The following is a 20,443-nucleotide window of genomic DNA, read 5'->3' as shown; positions in this document are numbered from 1 at the left end:
CGTGGCTGCGATTGTTCTCCGTCGGCATTCTTCACGCCTGCCCTGCTCCTTGGAAGCTTCGCCCGCGAATTGAGTTCGGTATTCACGGGAGCGTGCCGGAGTCGCGATTGGAGGAGCTCTCTGCTTAAGGTTTACTTTCAGCGCACCCATACATCCCATACCCATTCTCCCTCCACCAGGACAGCCCGGAGTCGTTTCAATTGAGTTGCACACGTCGCCCGTGCATCTATACCAATCCCACTCGATCGAAATCCCCGCTCGACACGACGCCGCTCCCACGCCTTGTCAAGATACACGCGCAACGTAGGCACAAACACCAGATCAACCAGCATCATCATCTGCTTCGCCAGCTGCCCTACTAGCTAGCCAGCGTTGGGATCGCACCGCCGTGGACCTTGGCGTAGCACCGACGTCTACTTGGCGTCTCTCCCAGTCTCACACAGCACGATACTCCGCCCCTTCTGCCTTGCTCCGAGGAATCACGACGACTCAGCGTCGAAAGAGTGTCGCACCGCATCTTGATCGCATCACCATACGGCTCCCAGCCTCCCTGGCTTCGTACGAGCAACACAGCCAGCATCAAGCGGCATTGGGCGCGACAGCCTATTCCACGTTTGCAGCAGCGACGGCGACAGAATACCACTGCTCGAGCTGCCGTTCGGCCGTGTGATCCACCTCTAAGCGTACAAGCGGTGGATGGTCATCATGTGTTTCGGAAGCAGCAGCAAGGAGGACCCGGAGGCGAAGAAGAGCAAGGCGATTGAGAAGCAGCTGCGCGAGGACCAGAAGCGGATGGCGAAGGAAGTGAAACTGTTGCTACTTGGTGCCGGCGAGTCAGGAAAATCGACGGTGCTCAAGCAGATGCGATTGATCCACACCAAGGGCTTTTCGACACAAGAACGAAAACAATGGAAGGTCACCATCTTTCAGAACCTCCTGCACGCGTTCCAAGTCGTGTTTGGCGCCATGGAGGAGCAGGAGGTAGATTTTGCTGACAACGACAACATCGTAAGTGTTCCCGGCATGCGCTGGAACGCCCCGCAGTTGACCACGAAGCAGCGATTCGCAGAGATAGTCGCGGCCGACCCTGACATCGGAGTGGACGAGCCCATGCCACTTGACTGCCTCAACGCATTCAGAAGTCTATGGGAGGACCAGGGGGTCCAAGCTGCGATCAAGAAAGGCAACGAATACGCGCTACATGACAACCTGACATAGTGAGTGGCTCGGTTGCCGACCAAACTGCCAGGACTGACCATTCTCCAGCTACTTTTCCGAAATCGAAAGGCTGTTCGCCAAAGACTACCTGCCAACCGATCAAGACATCCTACGAGCACGATTGCGGACGACCGGCATCAGCGAAACCATCTTCGAAACCGGCAACCTGACGTACCGCATGTTCGATGTTGGTGGACAAAGATCAGAGCGGAAGAAGTGGATTCACGTTTTCGACAACGTCCAAGTGGTACTTTTCTTGGTTGCAATCAGCGGCTTTGACCATGTCTTGGTCGAAGACCGCAATGGCGTAAGTCAGTTCACCGGCTATGAGTGTGGCACAAGCTGATCCACTGCAGAACCAAATGCACGAAGCATTGATGCTATTTGAGAGCATCGCCAACTCGAAGTATTTCGAGAAGTCCGCTCTCATCCTCTTTCTGAACAAGATCGACCTCTTCAACGAGAAGGTCGAGACTGGCGCAGCACGAATCGCGGATCACTTTCCCGACTACACAGGCAACGACAGGGACACCGAGGCAGGCGCTCAGTTCTTCGCAAAGAAGTTCCGCAACCTTGTACGAGATCCTGACAAGGATGCCTACGTGCACTTCACCAACGCTACCGACACGAATCTGCTGGATAAGACGATGAAGAGTGTGCAGGACATGATTGTGCAGCGGAACTTGCATAACCTGATGCTGTAAGATGCCGTTCTACTGCTCGCACACTGTATACCGCTATCATGAATTTTCAACGTCACAACAGCCCTATTTTTGCCACATGCCTTCAAGCACGGAGAAGCAGCGCATTCTGACTCGACCCTGTAGTACCTAGCACGATCACGAAGCGGGCGAATAACCGGAGTCGACTGGTACGAGCGAAAGAACGCGAACTGCACTGATAGCGATGAGAGACACCTTTGAGACCATTGCTCCGGAGTATCTTTTTGTGAAGGGGGTCGTTTATGATCATCTGGATGCTATATCTGCTTGTGGAAATGAGGGAGGAGCTGCATCTAGGAAATGCTTTCTGCAGGCAGCGGCGACACGCACCACCCAATGGTGCAGACTTTGCACCTGGGCGTTCTGTTCTGACCGGCTTTTCAGATGAGCATATAGATGGTCGGCCTCACTGGCGCACTCTTGGGAGGTTTGTGAATGCATCACGGAATTCTAATCATGCTGTGAGATTGTGCCCCGTCCTTGTTGCATGTGAGATCGTGAGTGTCACCTCACGACAGACGGATAAGCAGGAAGTGAGACATGTGAAGCAAGTTAGAGGTCCATGCGTTAGCTGAATCTATTACAAGAGCGCTGCTATTTTTCACATGACAGCGGTTCGGCACCTGCCACATCCCTGTATCCAGTACCAGCGTACAAATATTCTTGGCCCGGACTCCTGCTTCCAGCAACACAAACACAACATCCATAACGTACACGGGGCACTTCTCGGCATGGACCAGCCATTCGATGCTAGTAATTGGGTACCTGCTCGCCCATGGCGGCCCGGCGACGAGCAGCATTCCGAAGCACAGGTGAATGGCTTGATTAAGTCATTGAACAAGCAGACGGAGATCATTAAACAATTTCCCTACGATCCAAGATCTTGGTGTGAACGAAGCGAAATCCTGGCCCGTTTGCGTTATCCCGAGCTAGCCGCTGGTGACGGCTTCAAAGCCGTGACACTTGCGAGGAAACTGCTGGTAGATCTCGAACAGCGACCTGGCTTTCGTCTTGGACAACGAATGGGCTTTTGGATGGAGGATGCCGAGCCTGTCGATGCTGTGTATGTGGAGATGGAACGCGATGATCAGGAGATCCATCTGGCAAGCGTACAGAGAGCCGCAGACAAGGTGGTCACGGACAATCTGTATTACTTTCCCAACAGCCACAAAGGTAGGATGATTGCCAAGGAATATCCGTGGATGAAAGAGGAACACAGGATGAGAAGCGATGAGCTGCTGCGGACCATCAACCTGGAGCTTGCCGTTTCTAAGGACGACAGAGTGGATGAGAAGTTCGAGAGTGCGCCGATTCACTCCCCTTGTCCAATCGACTCTCCTTGCATCGTCCAGCGATACGCGTTCGGTCATGGCGTGGGTGCGCGAGAAGGCGCCGACTTACTAGGAGTCTTCGCAGCACGAGACATTCGAAGAGGCGAGACGATCCTAGTTGATACTACACGTACATGGGGCTGCAACGGCCCTGGCAGCGACGGCACCCTGGCTAATCTCTACGTTGGACTTGGCTGTCTCGACGAATTACATCCCAACTCGGCGAATGATAGCACCGACCACGACATGCGTTGGATACGCGACCGCTGCGGGAAGAGTTCTGCGGAGATCATTACAAGGTGCAAATTCTTCTTTGCCTCTATCATCGATGGTGCTGAACATCCTCTGGACCACACACTAGCCGTCCGACTGACTCCGAATTATGGAGAGGTGTCCGCGGATTTCTCGCTGGAGGACGACATTGCGGTGATCAACGACTTCCTCCAACAGATGGGTATCGACATTTTCGCGAATCCCAATTACGATACTTGGACGTACTTCACGATCAAAGCACGAGTCGACAATAACTTTTGTAGCGATCCCAACACCGCAGCAGTGCACCAGCTCTTCTCCCTCTTCAACCACAGCTGCGAGCCTAACGTTTCGTGGTTCAGGAGGGATGAAGATCACACGACAATGCACATGGTCACAACCCAAGACGTATCAAAGGGCGAACAGCTCTTCGTCTGCTATGATGGTTTCATGGACGAGAAGCCTCTGAACGAGAGGAGAGATCGATTCTGGCAATGGATTAACGGACCATGTCAATGCACGAGATGCGTGCGAGAGGAAGCTGCCGCACAAGATCATCCCGGGCGATCGTTCGATTCGAGCTCGACTGGATCTACTGGAGACTGGGTAGGAGAACAACATCTGGATGCCAAGAGAGATTGACCGAACCATTCGCTGACTGCAACCGCGACCACAGGACAATGAGGAGAGACCTTGGTTTCCTGAGGATGACTACATGAACCCATACGGCGGGTCAAGCGAGCACGACTAGCAACGCGGACAAGCAGCGGCGGAGGATATGTCTGGGAGGAGAGACTGTGCTGGCCTGAAGAGTGACATCCGGCGATATGCGAGTCATGATTTGAGGCACACTTGCTATATAGCTCGAGATCACAATGCTTCTGCGTTCGGTCACACACACGCGTGTACCATTAGCACGTTTGGAGAATGCTAAATGCCTTCTGGGCACATAGCAATTTCACATTGTATTGACTGTGACCGAGAAGTGTGTCTATCGAGATGTGATCACAAGAGCGCTGCTGTCGTCACATCGCAGTGTTCGATACGGGTTCACCTAAAGCCCGTATGCTCCAAGACATGCCGCAACGTGTTAGATGTTCTGCCCAGTGCTCCAGTATCATGGTACCTCCTTGGAGGGCACGATAGCATTCACTTCCCTTCGAAGTGGCTGCCTGACATGTGATATCGTGCTCCAATGGCACAGCTTACGGCTACCACGGGTGAGCTTGCTCTGTGTGCTTCCTCAGAGATACTGCGAGAGCTTCGTTTCACTTTAGTGAAGTGTCTGTGTGGTGCGCCCGAATCCTTGTAGCTGCATAGTACGCTAGCAAGGGTTTTCGCTGCACAGGTGAAATCGCTTGGCATATAACGGCCGGCCACTCTTGAGCTTTCCCTTCAAAACACCACACATCCAGTAGCTCGCACCACCTGTTCTCACCTACCATCCTCGCTTGCTACCTCGGCCACCTCCAGCATACGTTACAGCTTCCATCATACACTCACAGCATCGCCATCAGCATGAAGAGATTCGGCATTGCTTCACGTGAGACCGGCCATGGCTCTACCGCATCCTCTCCATTCGACAGTGATCGTCCACGCTCAGTAGCCGCCACTCACGATCTCAACAATGCCACCGGTCTCAGCCGCATCTCCAACGCCTTCGTTCCACGCAGTACTCTCCGCCGCAGCGACACTTCCCCAGTCCAACGCCAGAACTCTTTTGCTACGCGCCTCGCCAGCTTCCGCCGGCGCTACGGACCCAATGGCATCCGCTCAGACTCCCCATCGATCAGCCAGCCAACTGATGTGAGGCTCGTTCAGGGTGGCTCACCTGTCAACTACATCACCTCCAAGGGATCGTCGCCCCAGACAGCAGCCACCTCGCCAAACTACTTCGTCCCTGGCCGCTCTAGCTCACTTGGCTTCACACGCTTCGATGACTTGCCTCCAAGTCCGCTTGCTAGCCACCCAGTCACTGCCGAGGACTTCCATTCTGTGACTTCGCGCAATGCTGATGAGAAGCACTTCCGCGTGAGTTTAGCCATTTGTGATCCGGTGGTATCACACTGACACGTCGCAGTGCACCATCCACGTTTACGATGGCAACAGCTACCGCGATACGGAGCTGAAACTCAAGGGCATGGTCGCGGAGGCTGGAGGGAAGATGCTTGACACGACTCATCGCTGGCCAGGAGGATTCTTGTAAGCGCTTCATGCATCATCGCATCTCGCTGTTGTGTTGCTAACTTCCATATAGCTACAGCATGGAGGGTGCGCTTGGTGACAACCCGCTGGAGGATGGAACTGAGTGCCCAGGCGGTGGACGCATCGGCGTCATCCCATTCGACCTTTCTGAGCCGGTGTCATTCAAAGGTACCCGTAGCGGCATGATGCGCGCCAAGGTGGTGGAGATTCCACCACGCGCTGAATCGCGCGTCTAAGGTAGGCCTTTCCAGCGATCAGGGCGGACCGCAGCGGCGGGATGGACAGCAGAGCAGAGCAGCAGCAGCAGCAGCAGCAGATTTGTGGAAAAGGCGCGAGGGGCTACCACAGCATGGAGCGCTGTCTCTACCCGAACGGAAGATACTGACCCACAGTTTGAGCACTTGCACGAAGAAGGAGCCTGGATAGATTCGGAGTAACGCGGCTCGACCGCAGAGCTACTCCCAGGAGATGACCAGCATGATGGCCGCACCAGCAGCCATAGCAGCGAACTGCGTCGCAGTATTTCGAAGCTCCTTCCACCTGTTCGGTCCGGTCTCCAGCATCTCGGGTATCACACCAACAGTGCCTACGTACAAGAAGGTGCCAGCAGTGAAAGGTAATAGCATGTCACCGCATTGTAGACTCGTCCCGAAGATGCCGACGTTGCCAGCGCCGATTACAGCCTCCACGCCTGCGGCGTTACCGCCCAGCTCCTGAACAGCGATGCCGATGAAGGTACCCAAAAGGGCACCAAGCGCAGTAACGAACTGGAGACCCATCGCCATCCGCTTGTTCATGCCTCCCTGTATCAGCAGAGCAAAGTCTCCAACTTCATGAGGGATCTCGTGACAGAAGACGGCCAAAGTGGTGGTAGCACCGATCGTCGGGCTAGCATAAAACGACGAAGACATTGCTAGTCCATCTGTGATGTTGTGCGTGAAGTCGGCGATGATGTTCAGATAGGCAGAAAGCTTGACCTCCTTCTTCGGCTCCTCTTGGATGCCTGCAGGCACAACATCCTTCTCGTTGGTCTGGTCCTGCTTGCGCTGCCTCACAGAGACAGCTCCTGCGCTCGCAGAAGCGCCAGTCGAAGAGGCCTGCGCTCCGACATGCCCGTTGGGTTTGTCACGGCTTGCTCCGTGGGCATGCGTATGTCCCGCTCCACCAGTTGCAATCCTGAGTCCCTTGTCCATTGCCACAAACGTGACGAAGCCGACCATGATAGCGAGACCAAGCAGCAGATTCTTATTCGGCTCCACTAGCACAGCTCTGGCCTCACCTTCCGGCACGTCACCCAGAAAGATCTCAGGCAGGAGGTGGAAGAGTGTGTCACGCAACAGTCCTCCGACGGCAAAGGCGACCATGGTGTTCAAGCTGCTGGGATCGATGTTGGTAGGGCATAGTGCGAGGAGGAAGTTTGGCGGGCCACTGATGTAGAGGGTGGCCATGAGTGCGTTCCATGCCGGCGACGTGAAAGGGAAGAGGGTCGCGAAGCTGCGTTGAAGGACGGAGAGTTCATGCTTCTCGTGGATGGCTTTGCGAGCGACGAGGGACTCTATGATGGGACATTGCTTGAGGGTGTGTTTGTTAGCTTGGCAAGGTTGATGTACGCTTGACTGGGGATGCTGTACCTGGAGCTGCGCCTCGATCTCCTGGGTGCTCGGCAACCCGGCATTGGGTGTGTCGACGACTCTGGGCCTGAGCTCGGCGTAGGCAAGACAGAGCAGAGCTGCTGCCGCGAACACGGCGAGTGTGTAGTTTCTTGGGGACATTGGCAACAAAGTGTATACTGTATGCGTCTTGTCAAGTTCAAGGGCTCGAGGCAGTGGCCACTGGCCAGGAGTGTGCCCAAGCACGCACGGCTGTCATCTACATCATCTAATCTGATACGGTGAGTGGGTGATACCTAGTTCTATCGGCAGCGCATTGTCCGACCACCGAGCCGAGCACTTTGCGGCTTCCAGACAATTCTGGATTCTCATCGCAGCCTTGATGATGATGAACATTAATTAATTCCAACACACACCACCGCAATCACGTCATGGGCCGCGAACTGCAAAAGAAGAAGAACCGCTCGGGCATCAACAAAGTCCGCCAAAAGCCCAAGAGCAAGAAGAAGATCCTGACCAACCCCATCATCGCCGAGAACTGGGACAAGTCGCAATCTTTGGCGCAAAACTACACACGACTCGGCCTGACCGCAAAGCTCAACAAAAACACTGGCGGCGTAGAGAGGAAAGTGTCAGACGTCCTCGACGAGACCGCGCGAGCAGGTGATGCCTTGCACATTGCGAATGCCTCGAAACGGAAAGAACAACTCGACGTCTCGGAAGCGAAGATCGAGCGCGATCCAGAAACTGGCAAGATCCTCCGAGTCCTCGACGACGGCCGCAACACTGTCCGCTCGAATCCCTTGAACGACCCCCTCAACCATCTCGACTCCGACGACTCCGAAGACGAAGTTCTCAATCACCGGAACCAGCACGCGACAGACGGATTTGGCGGTGCAGCAGGAGACGACGAGGAAAGCAAGACAGAGACCGTACGAAGGTTAGAAGAGGCGGCGAACCGACCTGCGAAGAAGTTCAAGAGGAGGATGCCGGATGGCGAGGTAGAGTTTGTGGAGGAGCTGGTGAGGAAGTACGGGGACGACTACGGGAAGATGGCGAGAGATCATAGGATCAATTACATGCAACGGAGTGAGGGCGACATCAAGAAGAGGATCAAAAAGTGGAGGGAGAATGGTGGAACGCTTGAGTTAGCAAGGGCCTAGAAGAGCCTCATCCACGAAAATGACAGGTCAAGCCAGTGAGCACGAAGGCTTCTTCCTCTACCAAGCCCACCATGTCCTCTCGAAGTATCTTGCACTTCTCGTTGTGCTATTGGCACATTCGAGAGGCTGGACACGAAGGACAGGCTGTGATCAAGATTCCATTTCCTTTCTATAGACGGCTCGTATATCTCCTTCCTGTCTTGTCCCCATCAGATCATATTTTGCACAGTAGACGCCTGTCACAAACTCCAAATGCTGCCATTAATTCGTAAATCCAGGTCCCGTCAGCTCCATCAACGCTCCTTCATCTTCTCCCCCTGTAGTCGCCCAGCGACTAGTAGGGACCTCGTCCGCTTCCTTGGCCACCGCCACCAAACGAAGGTGGTCCAAAAGTGTTCACATTGTTGCCGTATCCACCACCGGGCACACAGTTCGAGTAACAGCCATATGCAGTCTCGGTCACGAAGATCGTGGTTGTGCCCAGGATGCTGGTCACACAGCTTGTCGCCGCTGTTGGGTAGGGCGGGAATGTCGTTGCTGGGGATGAGGCGGGAGCGGTGCCGCTGGGTGTTGAGCGGGTACCAGACCGGCTGTTGATGGAGTTGGTGAAAGGCACGCCGCTCGAAGGTGAGCTTGGTGCTGTGCTTAGAGGGACACTTCCTGTGGGTACTGAGCCTGTCGATGGTGGCGCGGACCCTGAAGCTGGTACAGAACCTGTACCTATGGGGAGGCTTGCGGTTGATGGGGCAGTACCGGATGGAGGGAGCGATCCCGATCGAGAGTTGAGAGAGTTTGTGAATGGGACACCCGAAGAGCCTGTTCCGGGAAGACTCTCTGGTGGTCCATAGTTGCTTGGCACCGAGTATACGATGAACTGAGTGAACTCTTCGGGTGGTGCGGAGAGCGTTGAGCCAGTGACATATGGTGCGGTGAAGCCAGTCGAGAAGAAGCTTGAGCCAGTACCCCAGCTAGAAGATGGGCCAAACCCGGTTCCAGATGGTGCGCTTGATGGCGCAAGAGAGCCCGATCGAGAGTTCAAGGAGTTGGTGAAGGGCACGCCACTGGAGGGAGAGCTGGTGGGCACAAGTCCGGACGCAGGGGGAAACGTGCCAGATGTGGAGTTGTTAGAGTTTGTGAACGATGCGCTGCTTGGGTACGAAGAAGGACCTGTGCTCAATGGAATGCTTCCAGTAGGTGGCACTCCTGATGACGGTGGTATAGTGCCACTCCTAGAATTGATCGAATTGGTGAAGGGTGCGCTGCTCGGATACGAGGTTGGACCAGTGCCTAGTGCGACACTTCCAGGCGATGGCAGTCCTGATGATGGTGGCAGACTACCCGATCGGGAGTCGATTGAGTTGGTGAATGGAGAACCTGACGATGGGGATGCACCAGAGGCTTCAGTCGAGCTAGCTCCGCTTGTGCCAGAAGATGTCACCGCCGAAGAGATTGGGGATGGTCCAGTGCCGGACGGAAGCGATCCAGTACTGCCGATCGTGCCTAAAGATGGTACGACACCCGAAGCGAGTGTGGAGCTGGCACCGCTGGTGCCTGTTGAAAATATGCTGGACGAGTAGGGTGAAGGAGGTGTCAGACCAGAAGACGGTGCGAAGCCCGAGCTAGGAATACTGCCCTGACCGCCAGTGGAGCTGACGCCACCGGTTCCAGTCGAGAAAACGGTTGATGATATTGGTGTGAGAGCTGACACTGTTGAGGGAGGCAGGGTGCCGGATCGTGAGTTGATCGAGTTGGAGAACGGTGGAATGGACCCCGAGCCTTCAGTCGAGCTTTCACCGCTGATTCCGGTAGACCCAATGGTCGACGAGATCGGAGTCATTGGTGCGCTTGATACAGCACCCGAAAGAGCTGTCCCGCTTTCTCCTGATGTTGCTCCAGATACAATGGTCGAAGAGATTGGGGTTAATGGCGCGCTTGATACAACGCCCGAAAGAGCAGTCCCACTTTCTCCCGAGGTCGCTCCAGACACGACAGTTGAGGAGATGGGCGTAGGTGATGCATTTCCAGACGCTCCGGTGCCATTAGCACCGCCTGCACCACCTCCAGAGCCCTGTCCGTTGATGCCCGACACGATGTAGCCAGAGCTCCCTGCGGTACCATAGGTGTTGGTGATGACCAATGGCTGCGGTGTGACAGGTGCAGGCGTCTGTTGAGTAATGCCGGAGCCGCCGCCATAGGTGATGAACTGAGTCTCGCCATTGATGACAACGATGCTGACACCGGATGACAGCGAAGTGGACGTTGAGGCCGGAAATGTGGAAGTAATAACGCCAGCACCGCTGCCAACATTGCCCCCGCCACTCCCGCCTCCGGCGCCGCCTGTCTCAAACGTGAAGTAGTATGTGGTTGCGGTAGATGAGATTTGAGTATTGTTAGCATCGTAAGTTGCGTTGCCGATGATCTCAGTGACGTTATAGCCTCCTGGGTAATGATAGGTCGTATTGGTGGTGCTGATAACATAGTACTCCCCATTGTTGCCGGTCTCGATAGTTGTGCCAACGTTGGTAGAGTTGCTAATCGCCGTGCTGGTTTCTGAGCTAGCGTATACCGTCGTGGCCGAAGTCCACGCCTGACTGAAGGAGGTATAGAAAGTGTAATACCACGAACCATTCGTGCTCTGGTATGTGGAATAGGCTGTGGCGGTGCTGAAGGTCGACCCGCCCGATACATACGTGGAGTAGTACGTGGCACCAGCAGCCGCCGGCAGACGACCGCTCAGCACTAGCGAAGGACCAGGAGTGATCACGGCAATAGACGTTGAGCTATTGGAGAGTATCGAGGCAAGAGAGGAGCTGAGCTCGGAAGCTGGTATTGTTGCACTTTCCAGGAAGGGGGGTTTTTCTGTGGTGACACCATCAGGGTTGGACTCAGAAATGCCTTGGGCGACTGCTTGCAGGAGACCACTATCGACACCTGGAGCTGGTACAGTGCTACCAGTAGTATTTTTCAAGAAACAGTTGTTGCTTTCCCGTGCGTCGTAGAACACGAAGCCTTCGCAGATGGGCTGACCAAGGGCCGTGTCACCCACAGAACAGGCGGCAGCGCATTCCGGATAAGTACCGTACGATAGCTGATCGTAGACGTCGCCACCAGTGAGATCGGTATCGCAAAGAATCAGGTAGTCGTAGCGGAGCGAGCCGACCAGCTGGTTGACAATACTCTTATCGTCCTCGGGACAGCTGAAGGCAGGCGCAGTTGGATCAGCAGGTTCAGCTGCAGAAGTTGGAGAACCGCCAGTCGAGGGAGCATCAGCGGGCTCCGCGCTTGCGGCCGGCTCCTCGTTGACGGGTGGTGATTGCGCTGCCGGTACTGTCATGTACACTGTACTGGTTGGCTCAGTAATAGTGGTGGCGACTGTCGTGGTCGTCCGGTCAAACGCGGAGACTGTCTCTACCAGAGGCTCGAGAGTCCTTGTAGACCTGACGGTAGAGCCAGCGTATGACTGGCAGCCGCAAGCGCTGACGAAAGCCGCTGACATGACAGCATCTCCTGGAACAGGATTACCGTCTGCTTCTGCCGCTTGTCTATAAGCTAGAAAGCCATTGCCGACGAGACCGTCTGGTACAATGTCGCGTTTGGATACAGGACTTGCAAGAGCGGTGACTGTGACCGTAACAACAGGTCTTGTACGGATGGTCGTGCGTTGGACCCCTGACTGAATGGAGAATACTGTGGTGACGGTGCTTTGAGTAAGGTCAGCTATCCGCAGCGATTCGACGGCCGCTCGTACTTACGTGACTGGTTGAAAGTCCTCAACAACGGTAACATTCGGGTAGTCTATCAAAGCTCGGCAGAAGTTGCCGCCGAAGGTCGAGTTGTAGACGAAGTGGTAGTAAGAGTCGACAACACATCTGTCGAGAGCCGCACGCTGTTCGATGTCCTTCTTGAAGAGACGACTAATCCAGCCGACAAGGCCAGTGTTAGGTTGCTCTTCAAGTTCCTGCACTGGTCCGGTGGTAGCGCGAGCTGTGGAAAGGTCAAAGAGGGCAAGGCCCAAGGCCAGCGCTGATAGTGAGCGCATTCTGGAGGCGCCGCCGCTAAACAATGGGCAGCAAGCGCTCAAGTCTAGATCTAGCACAAGCGAGTGGCCTTTGGGTGTTTGGTGAGTGCGTTAAGAGATTCGACCGGAGTAGAGGGTGTAATGTCTTTATACTGAAAAGCGAGTCCAGCACATTGCAGATCAGCCTCAGGCTGACCACCAGGAACTTGGATCGCGTTCTTGCCTTGCAGAGGCTGGCAGACGAAGATGTTCTGCTGCAGGTAACCATGAAGGAGGTGTGCAACGACGCTCCAAATGACTACGCCGACCTTGCGCACGGTCGAGTGGTTGACCTGCCATAAGGCAGGGCACAAGTATGGACTTACCTGACGTTGGGGACCTCCATTCCAAGGGAGCGGGTTGGTCTGCAAATGAGCGAAGATCTCCGATCTCCCTTACTGGAGTCAAGCCTCAAGAGTTGGTAGCACGAGCCTTGCAGAACGTCACTCGCAGTCACGTTGTGAAGTCCTTCGAGAGGTCGTGCCGAGGAATGTCGAGTCCCGCGACGCGTCTTGAGACAGTGTTGCATCTTGTGGGGAGTAGACATGCATAGTGCTGTAAGATGCTTGCTGGCGGCGTGCAAAAGATGGGTCTGCTCCTGGTAGAAAGGTACCATATCTCGGTCAGCGCCGAATGTGTTGAGGATGAGGTTGTGATGTGCTATGTCAGGTAGAACTACAGCACACATATATCACTACATCGTCTACATGCATGTGCCGAGTCGAGCTAATACGTGCCATTGGGGACAAGGCTGCAGTCGTCGGCGAAGTCCAGGCCGTTGCTGGTGCATGAAGTGGAGAGAGCGGTGTTGGTGTTTCAGGGTGGTCGGGAGTGTTCATGCGGACGGCACGCTGAGACTGCGACTGCGACTGCGACTGCGGACTGCGACTGCGACTGCGACTGCGGACTGCGACTGCGACTGCGACTGCGGACTGCGACTGCGACTGCGACGTTCTCTGCGACTGCGACTGCGACGTTCTCTGCGACTGCGACTGCGACGTTCTCTGCGACTGCGACGTTCTCTGCGACTGCGACGTTCTCTGTCGTCACATTCTTTGTCGCACTCAATCTCGATGGGATGGGCATCTGTGCATCGTGTCTTGGCCGTGACCGGCATTCCTCGCAGCAGGTGAGTGAAACAGACACTCTTCACTGTCCACTGCAGCTGACCCTCGCCTGCTCAAGGCCGACCTCGACCGCATCCTCGACTCCGAACAGCCGTCCTATGGCGCCATCGACGACAGCCACTACGCACAGCCTGATGAGCAAGAGCTGAGCAGAGAGCGGGAGGCGCTGGAGCGCATCACCGCACACGCGGCAGAGTGAGTGCTACTGCTACTGCTATGCTCCGACTATACCACACCTTGCTCATGTGACAAAGCCAAATGATCGATATCCAACATCCGAGCTATGCCGAGCTACATCCTCAGCATCACAGATCCAACAACGCGGACCCAGCCGATGCAGCACGCGACAGAGGGAACGACCATGGCGGTGTCGATGTCGACCAAGAGGCCGAGGAAGCCGCCTGGCTAGAGAGTGTTCAGGCGGCTGGTCTGGAGCAAGTCCATCTGCCTCAGGAACCACTGTCTACACCCATCAGCGTGCTTCGTGAACCTGCACAGTCTGGAAAGGCGGATTTGGGGCGTTGAAAGACTACGGGAAGGTGTTATGACGGCGGGCTGTGTTTGATGTGTGGTTACAGGCTACTAATGATACCCATTATAGTTGGCGCAAAGCTTTGTGATTGCCCGGAGCACATCTTGTCATGTTGAGAAATGTCTGGTGTCAGTGCCTGCAGGAAGCGGAGTACACCACACCACGGCGCGCTGGCCTGCTGGAACTCTATCTGATCTCAATGCTTCAGTTGGGAGAAGCCATAGTCTTGCGAATGGTTATGGAAGGGATGCAACCCGTGGCTCGTTCCAACAGTCCAATGCTCGATGGTTCTAGCCATCTTCTCGTGGTGCAATGCCTCAGCCTGCAACGTACAGCTTTACGGACATCAATTCTCGAGGCCGTATCGCTCCAGCATGTTCTGCTCTGCTCGGTCCCTGCGGCTTTCTGATCCATCACCGATCCAATCCGCTTCTGCTTCTTACAGTAGCATCCTAAATCACCTGAACATGGTTCGCACAGTCCTGTTGTGGCCACAGGACTACCGGCTGCTCAAGAGGAATTCTGCGTCATATTACCAGTCGCAATGCCAGAAACTCTTGCGTTCGCAGAGGACGATGAGGTCAAGGTACTTGGAGGACGCCGGGAGAAGGACTCTGGCGTTGGTGGAGGAGAATCAGCATTGCAGTATTAATGTCAGGAACGGCATACCTAGCATTTGCCTGCGAAGGCCATACAGTCTGATATGGTCGTCCAATACTCTGTGAGCTGATAGGTGCTCCTGTAGCGGAAAGGATCACTACTTGGTGTTGAGATACTGATCCGTGCCTAGGTCATGTCTAGGAGGCATGATGTTGGTACTATTTCAGGAAGGTCGATGGATCTGATGGTAGAGGGCGGTAAGACGGGCATGCGCTACAAAGATGGCTTCGACGAATGAAGTGAAACTGCTGTTATGATGGCCCACACGATCCGTTCAATTCATTCTTTTCAATGAAGAAAGAGAACATAGATATGCACGCTACAATTCGGCGCAGCAGGACCGCCTGATGAGAAGATAGGCACGACCACCAGCTGTTGAGTTTTCCATCGGCGAGACTACTGCTGCCTCAGTAGTCCAATACATTCTTGATGCTATTGTATATTCTGGTAACGTCGGGGAAGTTGAAGGCTTCGTATGCTAGCCCATTATGTGTCGACCAACCCGCCACTCGCTGAACTGGAGCCTCCAGTCTCAGGAAGCACTTCTCCTGTATCGTTGCTGCAACCTCCGCACCAATGCCAGCGTTCACCATGCTCTCATGCACGACAATCACGCGTCCGGTCTTGTTCACAGAGTTCGTGACAGTTTCCTTATCCCATGGGTAGATCGTCCTCAGATCGATCAGCTCCACTTCGCACTTCAGATCCTTCTCCGCTGCTGCCAACGCCGCCTGGCACCTATAGAGCGGCGTGCCGTAGGATATGATGGTCACATCTTTTCCCTTCTTCAAGACCTCTGCCTTGCTCAATGGTAATGTGTAAGCCTCAGCCGGCACATGCTCCACTGCAGCCCTATACAAGATCTTCGGTTCCAAGAAGATGACGGGATCTGGACTCTCAATCGCCGCCAACAACAGCCCCTTCGCCTGGGTCGGACTCCTTGGCACCACCACTCTCAACCCCGGGACATGCGTGAACAGACTCTCTGGACTCTGACTATGGTAGAGCGCCCCGTGCCCTACCCCACCACTCGGCATCCTAATCGTCAATCCGCCACAATCCATTCCCTCATTACTTCCAGCCCTGTACCGTATCTTCGCAGCCTCATTCACAATCTGGTCAAAGGCCGGGAAAACATAATCCGCAAACTGCACTTCCGCCACAGGTCTCATGCCCTCGCATGCAGCGCCAATTGCGAAACCCACGAGACCTTGCTCGCTCAGTGGAGTGTTGAAGACACGGTCTTCGCCGAACTCGCTGGCGAGATTCATACTGCACCTAAACACGCCGCCGAAAGCGACGTCCTCGCCGAAGAGCAAGACTCTAGGGTCGTTCCGTAAAGCGTGCGAGAGAGCGCCATTGATGGCTTGGAAAAGATTCTTCCTATCTGTAGTGCCGTTTCGTGCCTCTTGGGGAAGTTCTTGGTTGGCGAGGGCGGATTTGGAGGTGTGGTGGAGGAGCGGAGTAGTGCCATAGTCTGTGGGGATGTTTAGCCGGGCTTTGGGCGGGTGTGATGCGTATCTTCTTCGTGGTGCATGTGGTAGTGATTGTGATATACGCGTGGCAGCTCGAACGCCACTGTTTAGAGGCTTGCTCATGTTTGTTGCAGAATCAGTGTGAAGTCGTGCAACACCGGGCAACTTGCTTGAGATGTAGTACTCGCTTAAAGTCGGCATTCCTCGAACCAAACCGTAAAGCCGGGCAACGCCTTGGCACAGAAGATCAAAAACGGCTCGTGACAAACAGCGGGAATGAGATCCATCGTTTTATCATCTGATCGTTCTTCATTCATCTAAGCACAGTATTTCTAAGGGTATCATTGTGAACGCCACGCTATGCTAGCTCGTCTCGCCATTAGCCTCTCAAGTGCTGCACAAGTTGGGCAAGCTTGTTCCTGGTCTCCTCACTGAGCTGCTCCTCAGGTGGACCGATCACCTTTTCCAAAATCGGCAAGAGTTGGCTTGACAAGTTCATGATAGTCTGGTCCTGTGCCTGGTATCGACCGATGATCATGTCGAATACAGGTTCGTTCTCACGGAAGTCCTCCTTCAAGGGCAGAAGCTCAACGAGACGGGGCAGAACATCCTCCAAGGGAACGTTCGATGGTGCCTTCTTGATCATGCGGCTGACACAGCCAGCGGCATTGTCAAGTAGACGGGCTTCTGTGTCATCTGGGTTGCTCTGATTTTGCAGCAGCGGCTCGAGCAGGCCGAGGATGGTGTTGTAGTTGGACAAGATCGTCTTGGCGTCGGTGCTGTTCAGGCAAAGAAGGCCCATACCGAATGCCGCGTTGCTCTTTACTTCCTTGTCTTCGTCTCTCAGGCGCTTCAGTAGGAGCTGCATGATCTTGCTAGTGTACGGCGTGCAAGCCGGGCCCATGGCCTCGACGCAGTCAGCGAGGGTACCAACTGCCGAAGAGCGTTCGAAGCGCTCTTGGGAGGAGCAGAACTTCATGATCGGTCCCTCGAAAATCTTGAAAAGCTCTGCGAATTGTTCGCCAAGGACCGTGCCGAGAGCGCCGATCACCTCTAGAGCCGTCTCAACGACCAGCCAGTCATACTCGGCGGATTCGCCGTCAGTGGGCGCTGGCTCGTCGAAGTCGTCTTCGTCCTTTTGGCAAGGGTGCTCGCGCTGGAGAATGAGCAGGAGGGCGGCGGTAGCCTGCTCGATGGGAGTGGCGCTGTCGTTTCCACTTGGGGCGAGCACAGCTGGACCGCACAGCTTCAAAGTGGCAGCCAGGTTGCGGTTGACCTCAGTCACTGTCGCCCTATGAAGCTGTTAGCGGATGTACATTGGCAGGATGGTCAACGTCAAAACAGTGAGTCCGCAAAAATATCAGAAACAGCCTCTATGGTTAGCAGCATATGCCGTAGCATCTGAGTGAGCTGGGTAGCAATAGTGCTCTCATCATGTAAATCGTAAAAGTAAGGAATGGTGTGAACTAACCGATCCATTTCCTCTTCCCATAGAGCGAGGGTGCCCTTCATGACGAGGTCGCCCAGTTTCTGGAGGTCAGAGGTTGGCTGAACCTTTAGCGGAAGACCGGGCTGCCACTTCTGCATGCCATTATCCTCAGCTAGGCCCCACATGCAGGCGTATGCGCGCCAAAGAGTACTGATTGCGCTCTTGCGTACACCTTCGAAGATGTGTTCGAGAAGCGGCAATGTGGTCGCAATTGTCTTCTCCATGTATGGCAGGAACTTGCCCTTGGCGTGTGTCAGAACATCACCGAGTACTTCGACAGCGATCTCCTTCTCCATTGCGACGGCTGTCACAGCACCGAGGTCATCCCAGTCGTCGTCATCGTCGTCCTCGGTTTCCATGAGAGCCTTGACGATGTCTTCCTCGGCAATGTCGCCTTCGTTGACACCTCCAGCACCAGCAACCTTGATCTTCTTGCCGGCGATGGTGATTTCTTGACCAATGAGATCTGAAGCTTCCTCGCCGAGCTGAACTTCGCCGTCGGTCTCCTCTTGATCAAGGCAGGCGAACAGAGACTGTACCACACCATTGAGGAATGGCTCAAAGTTCTCCTCGTATACTCTGGCAAGAGTACTCCACAGGATGAAGCTCGTCTCCTTTAGACGCTGGTGATCGAGGTGCAAGCCCTCTTCGCTAGCGTTCATGAGCGGGCGAACGTAAGGCTGGAAGGCTTCTGCGCCGACAGCGCTGGCAATCTTGCCAAGCGAATCGATGACCATGCTTCTGAGTTCGAGCTGTTCCTCGCTATCCTTGATCTCGATGTAGCGGGACAAGCTCTGCATAATCTGCTGAAAGTGCGGCTGGAAGGCACTCTCAGCAGCGCTCGCAACACTACCGAGAGCGCTGACAGCAGCCATTTGCACCTTATGATCTGGGTGCTCGATGAGCGAACTGAAACGTGGGACCAGCTGATTCACATATTGTGCAGCGTCTTCCGCGTCGAGGCCCTCGATAAGGGAGTCGACAGCAACGGCACTGGCCTTGACAATGTGGGTGTTGAGTTCGTGCTCGTCCGATCCCTCTTGTGCCTGCTGCATGCCCTGTACGGCCTTGTCAAAGTTGTCGATAAGGGCCGGGATGAGCTTAGCGTGTTCCTTGCCCATGTCTTCGGCAAGGTCATCGGCCAGGCGAGAGACGCCGTTCAGTGCTGCGCTCCGGACGCTGGTGGCAGGGTCGTGCAGTAAGCTAAGTACGAGTGGGAGGATCTCGTTGAGCTGTGTGGCAATGAAGTCCGGCGCCCCTTCTACGCACATGCCGAGGGCGAGGATGCCGGCTCTTCTGTATTCGGGCTGGTTGTGCTGAACGTACGGGCCGATAGCCTTGAGAAGCGGTACAGCGACCTGACTGGGAGGCAAGCTCTCGCTCAAGATGTCCAGGAGACCCAGCGCGGATCGTGCGGGCGAGATGTCGTCCTCGTCTGAAGGTAACTCGTCGAGCTCGGTTGCGATTTGCAGGCACATTTTGGTCATGTGCTCGCCGACCTTCAGGCTCTGGATCTTGAATTTGCGATAACGAACGGCCTGCATCAAGAAGCTGATCGCCTGCGAGCGCACCTCATCGTCGATCTCGGTCTTGGAGGAGACCTGCATAAAGAACTGGATGAGGTCGCCGAAGTGTGCGTTGAGGAAGGCACTTTCGTAGCTCAGCAGCTTGTTGAACACGTCGAAGGCCTGCATGGTATGCTCCTCGTCGTCTTCCTGAATGGTCGCCTGCAGGACCTTGACCATGTGTGGGATTGTGCTCTGGAAAGCCTTCAGGCTCTTGGTGTCCTCCTCCGTATCCAGCACCATGGCAAGCTCCGAGAGAGCAAGCATTGTGTTCACCCTGACCTCGACTGACTCCGGATCTTGGATGGTGCGGTTGAAGAGAGTGAGCATTAAGCCCATGTTCTCCTGGAAGACGTCGGGCATCGTCTCAAGGAGGGTGTAGATGATGTAGACGCCGACCTCGCGGTGCCGGGCCGTTTCGCTGGTCGCGGCCTGCTGCAGAATGCCCGGCAGTTCGCTCCATTCGCCATCTTCGAGATCGATCTTGGCGATTGCGGCGATGACTCGGGCTTTGGTGTGTCGGGGCAGCTGCTGCTCCTCGTTGATGGTGCTCTGCAGGAGTTGCTCCCGCAGCTGTGGCTTCTGGTCGGCAGGGACTTGCACCCAGTGCTTCGAGACGAGCTTGCGTGCCTCGACACCCGCCAATTGCCGCAGGGACGCCTCGGGGTGGTTGATGAGGATCTGTAGGAGCGCCGTCACCGACTGCGGTGATTTGTAGTATTTCTGATTGAGCTGGCTGGTGGCCGCCTTCACCTTCTCCGTATCGGGCGCCAACAAGGCCGACAACAAGCTCACAAACTCTGACTCGTCCATATTGGAAGACGAACAGTGGGCTATCTCTGAGAAGGAGCGACAGAAATGTGCAGAGGAAAGAGGAGCAAAACAAAACACAGATATTTTTTGGAAGACGCTAACAACTAGCATCGTCAGGGTCCTCGATCCCTGCATCATTGTGCTTGGCGTTACTGCCTGAGGTTGGACTTTGACACAGACTACGAGAACTTCACGTCGGATGTGGTCTGCTGGACTTGACGACG

At 55.0% G+C, this 20,443-nt stretch overlaps 9 protein-coding genes across 9 annotated transcripts; 5 read left to right on the top strand and 4 right to left on the bottom strand.

The window, feature by feature from the left end:
• Nucleotides 1-696: 696 nt before the first annotated feature.
• CLAFUR5_01199 (Guanine nucleotide-binding protein alpha-2 subunit) lies at nucleotides 697-1,922 on the top strand (the record flags this gene model as incomplete). Its single annotated transcript, XM_047900347.1, has 4 exons — nucleotides 697-1,008; nucleotides 1,060-1,217; nucleotides 1,267-1,525; nucleotides 1,575-1,922. 4 exons carry the CDS (start codon nucleotides 697-699, stop codon nucleotides 1,920-1,922), a joined length of 1,077 nt encoding a protein of 358 aa, XP_047755442.1.
• Nucleotides 1,923-2,671: 749 nt separating this feature from the next.
• CLAFUR5_01198 (uncharacterized protein) lies at nucleotides 2,672-4,165 on the top strand (the record flags this gene model as incomplete). The annotated part of the gene is made up of 1 exon (XM_047900346.1): nucleotides 2,672-4,165. One exon carries the CDS (start codon nucleotides 2,672-2,674, stop codon nucleotides 4,163-4,165), a length of 1,494 nt encoding a protein of 497 aa, XP_047755443.1.
• Nucleotides 4,166-5,041: 876 nt separating this feature from the next.
• CLAFUR5_01197 (uncharacterized protein) lies at nucleotides 5,042-5,964 on the top strand (the record flags this gene model as incomplete). The annotated part of the gene is made up of 3 exons (XM_047900345.1): nucleotides 5,042-5,554; nucleotides 5,604-5,725; nucleotides 5,781-5,964. 3 exons carry the CDS (start codon nucleotides 5,042-5,044, stop codon nucleotides 5,962-5,964), a joined length of 819 nt encoding a protein of 272 aa, XP_047755434.1.
• A 219-nt stretch (nucleotides 5,965-6,183) lies between these two features.
• On the bottom strand, nucleotides 6,184-7,500 carry CLAFUR5_01196 (Zinc transporter; the record flags this gene model as incomplete). The annotated part of the gene is made up of 2 exons (XM_047900344.1): nucleotides 6,184-7,299; nucleotides 7,360-7,500. 2 exons carry the CDS (start codon nucleotides 7,498-7,500, stop codon nucleotides 6,184-6,186), a joined length of 1,257 nt encoding a protein of 418 aa, XP_047755435.1.
• Nucleotides 7,501-7,769: 269 nt separating this feature from the next.
• Nucleotides 7,770-8,501, top strand: CLAFUR5_01195 (Nucleolar protein 16; the record flags this gene model as incomplete). The annotated part of the gene is made up of 1 exon (XM_047900343.1): nucleotides 7,770-8,501. The coding sequence occupies one exon, from the start codon at nucleotides 7,770-7,772 to the stop codon at nucleotides 8,499-8,501; it is 732 nt and encodes a 243-aa protein (XP_047755436.1).
• A 334-nt stretch (nucleotides 8,502-8,835) lies between these two features.
• Nucleotides 8,836-12,540, bottom strand: CLAFUR5_01194 (uncharacterized protein; the record flags this gene model as incomplete). Its single annotated transcript, XM_047900342.1, has 2 exons — nucleotides 8,836-12,202; nucleotides 12,254-12,540. The coding sequence occupies 2 exons, from the start codon at nucleotides 12,538-12,540 to the stop codon at nucleotides 8,836-8,838; spliced, it is 3,654 nt and encodes a 1,217-aa protein (XP_047755437.1).
• A 1,096-nt stretch (nucleotides 12,541-13,636) lies between these two features.
• CLAFUR5_01193 (uncharacterized protein) lies at nucleotides 13,637-14,210 on the top strand (the record flags this gene model as incomplete). Its single annotated transcript, XM_047900341.1, has 3 exons — nucleotides 13,637-13,687; nucleotides 13,744-13,880; nucleotides 13,940-14,210. The coding sequence occupies 3 exons, from the start codon at nucleotides 13,637-13,639 to the stop codon at nucleotides 14,208-14,210; spliced, it is 459 nt and encodes a 152-aa protein (XP_047755438.1).
• A 1,074-nt stretch (nucleotides 14,211-15,284) lies between these two features.
• Nucleotides 15,285-16,475, bottom strand: CLAFUR5_01192 (2-oxoisovalerate dehydrogenase subunit beta, mitochondrial; the record flags this gene model as incomplete). The annotated part of the gene is made up of 1 exon (XM_047900340.1): nucleotides 15,285-16,475. The coding sequence occupies one exon, from the start codon at nucleotides 16,473-16,475 to the stop codon at nucleotides 15,285-15,287; it is 1,191 nt and encodes a 396-aa protein (XP_047755439.1).
• A 256-nt stretch (nucleotides 16,476-16,731) lies between these two features.
• CLAFUR5_01191 (putative importin subunit beta-4) lies at nucleotides 16,732-20,219 on the bottom strand (the record flags this gene model as incomplete). The annotated part of the gene is made up of 2 exons (XM_047900339.1): nucleotides 16,732-17,644; nucleotides 17,824-20,219. 2 exons carry the CDS (start codon nucleotides 20,217-20,219, stop codon nucleotides 16,732-16,734), a joined length of 3,309 nt encoding a protein of 1,102 aa, XP_047755440.1.
• Nucleotides 20,220-20,443: the final 224 nt, after the last annotated feature.

The sequence above is a fragment of the Fulvia fulva genome, chromosome 1 (assembly GCF_020509005.1).
Source record: "Fulvia fulva chromosome 1, complete sequence".
NCBI lineage: Eukaryota > Fungi > Ascomycota > Dothideomycetes > Mycosphaerellales > Mycosphaerellaceae > Fulvia > Fulvia fulva.
The sequence above is the reverse complement of the archived record's forward strand: the minus strand, read 5'-3'. Positions and strand labels throughout refer to the sequence as shown.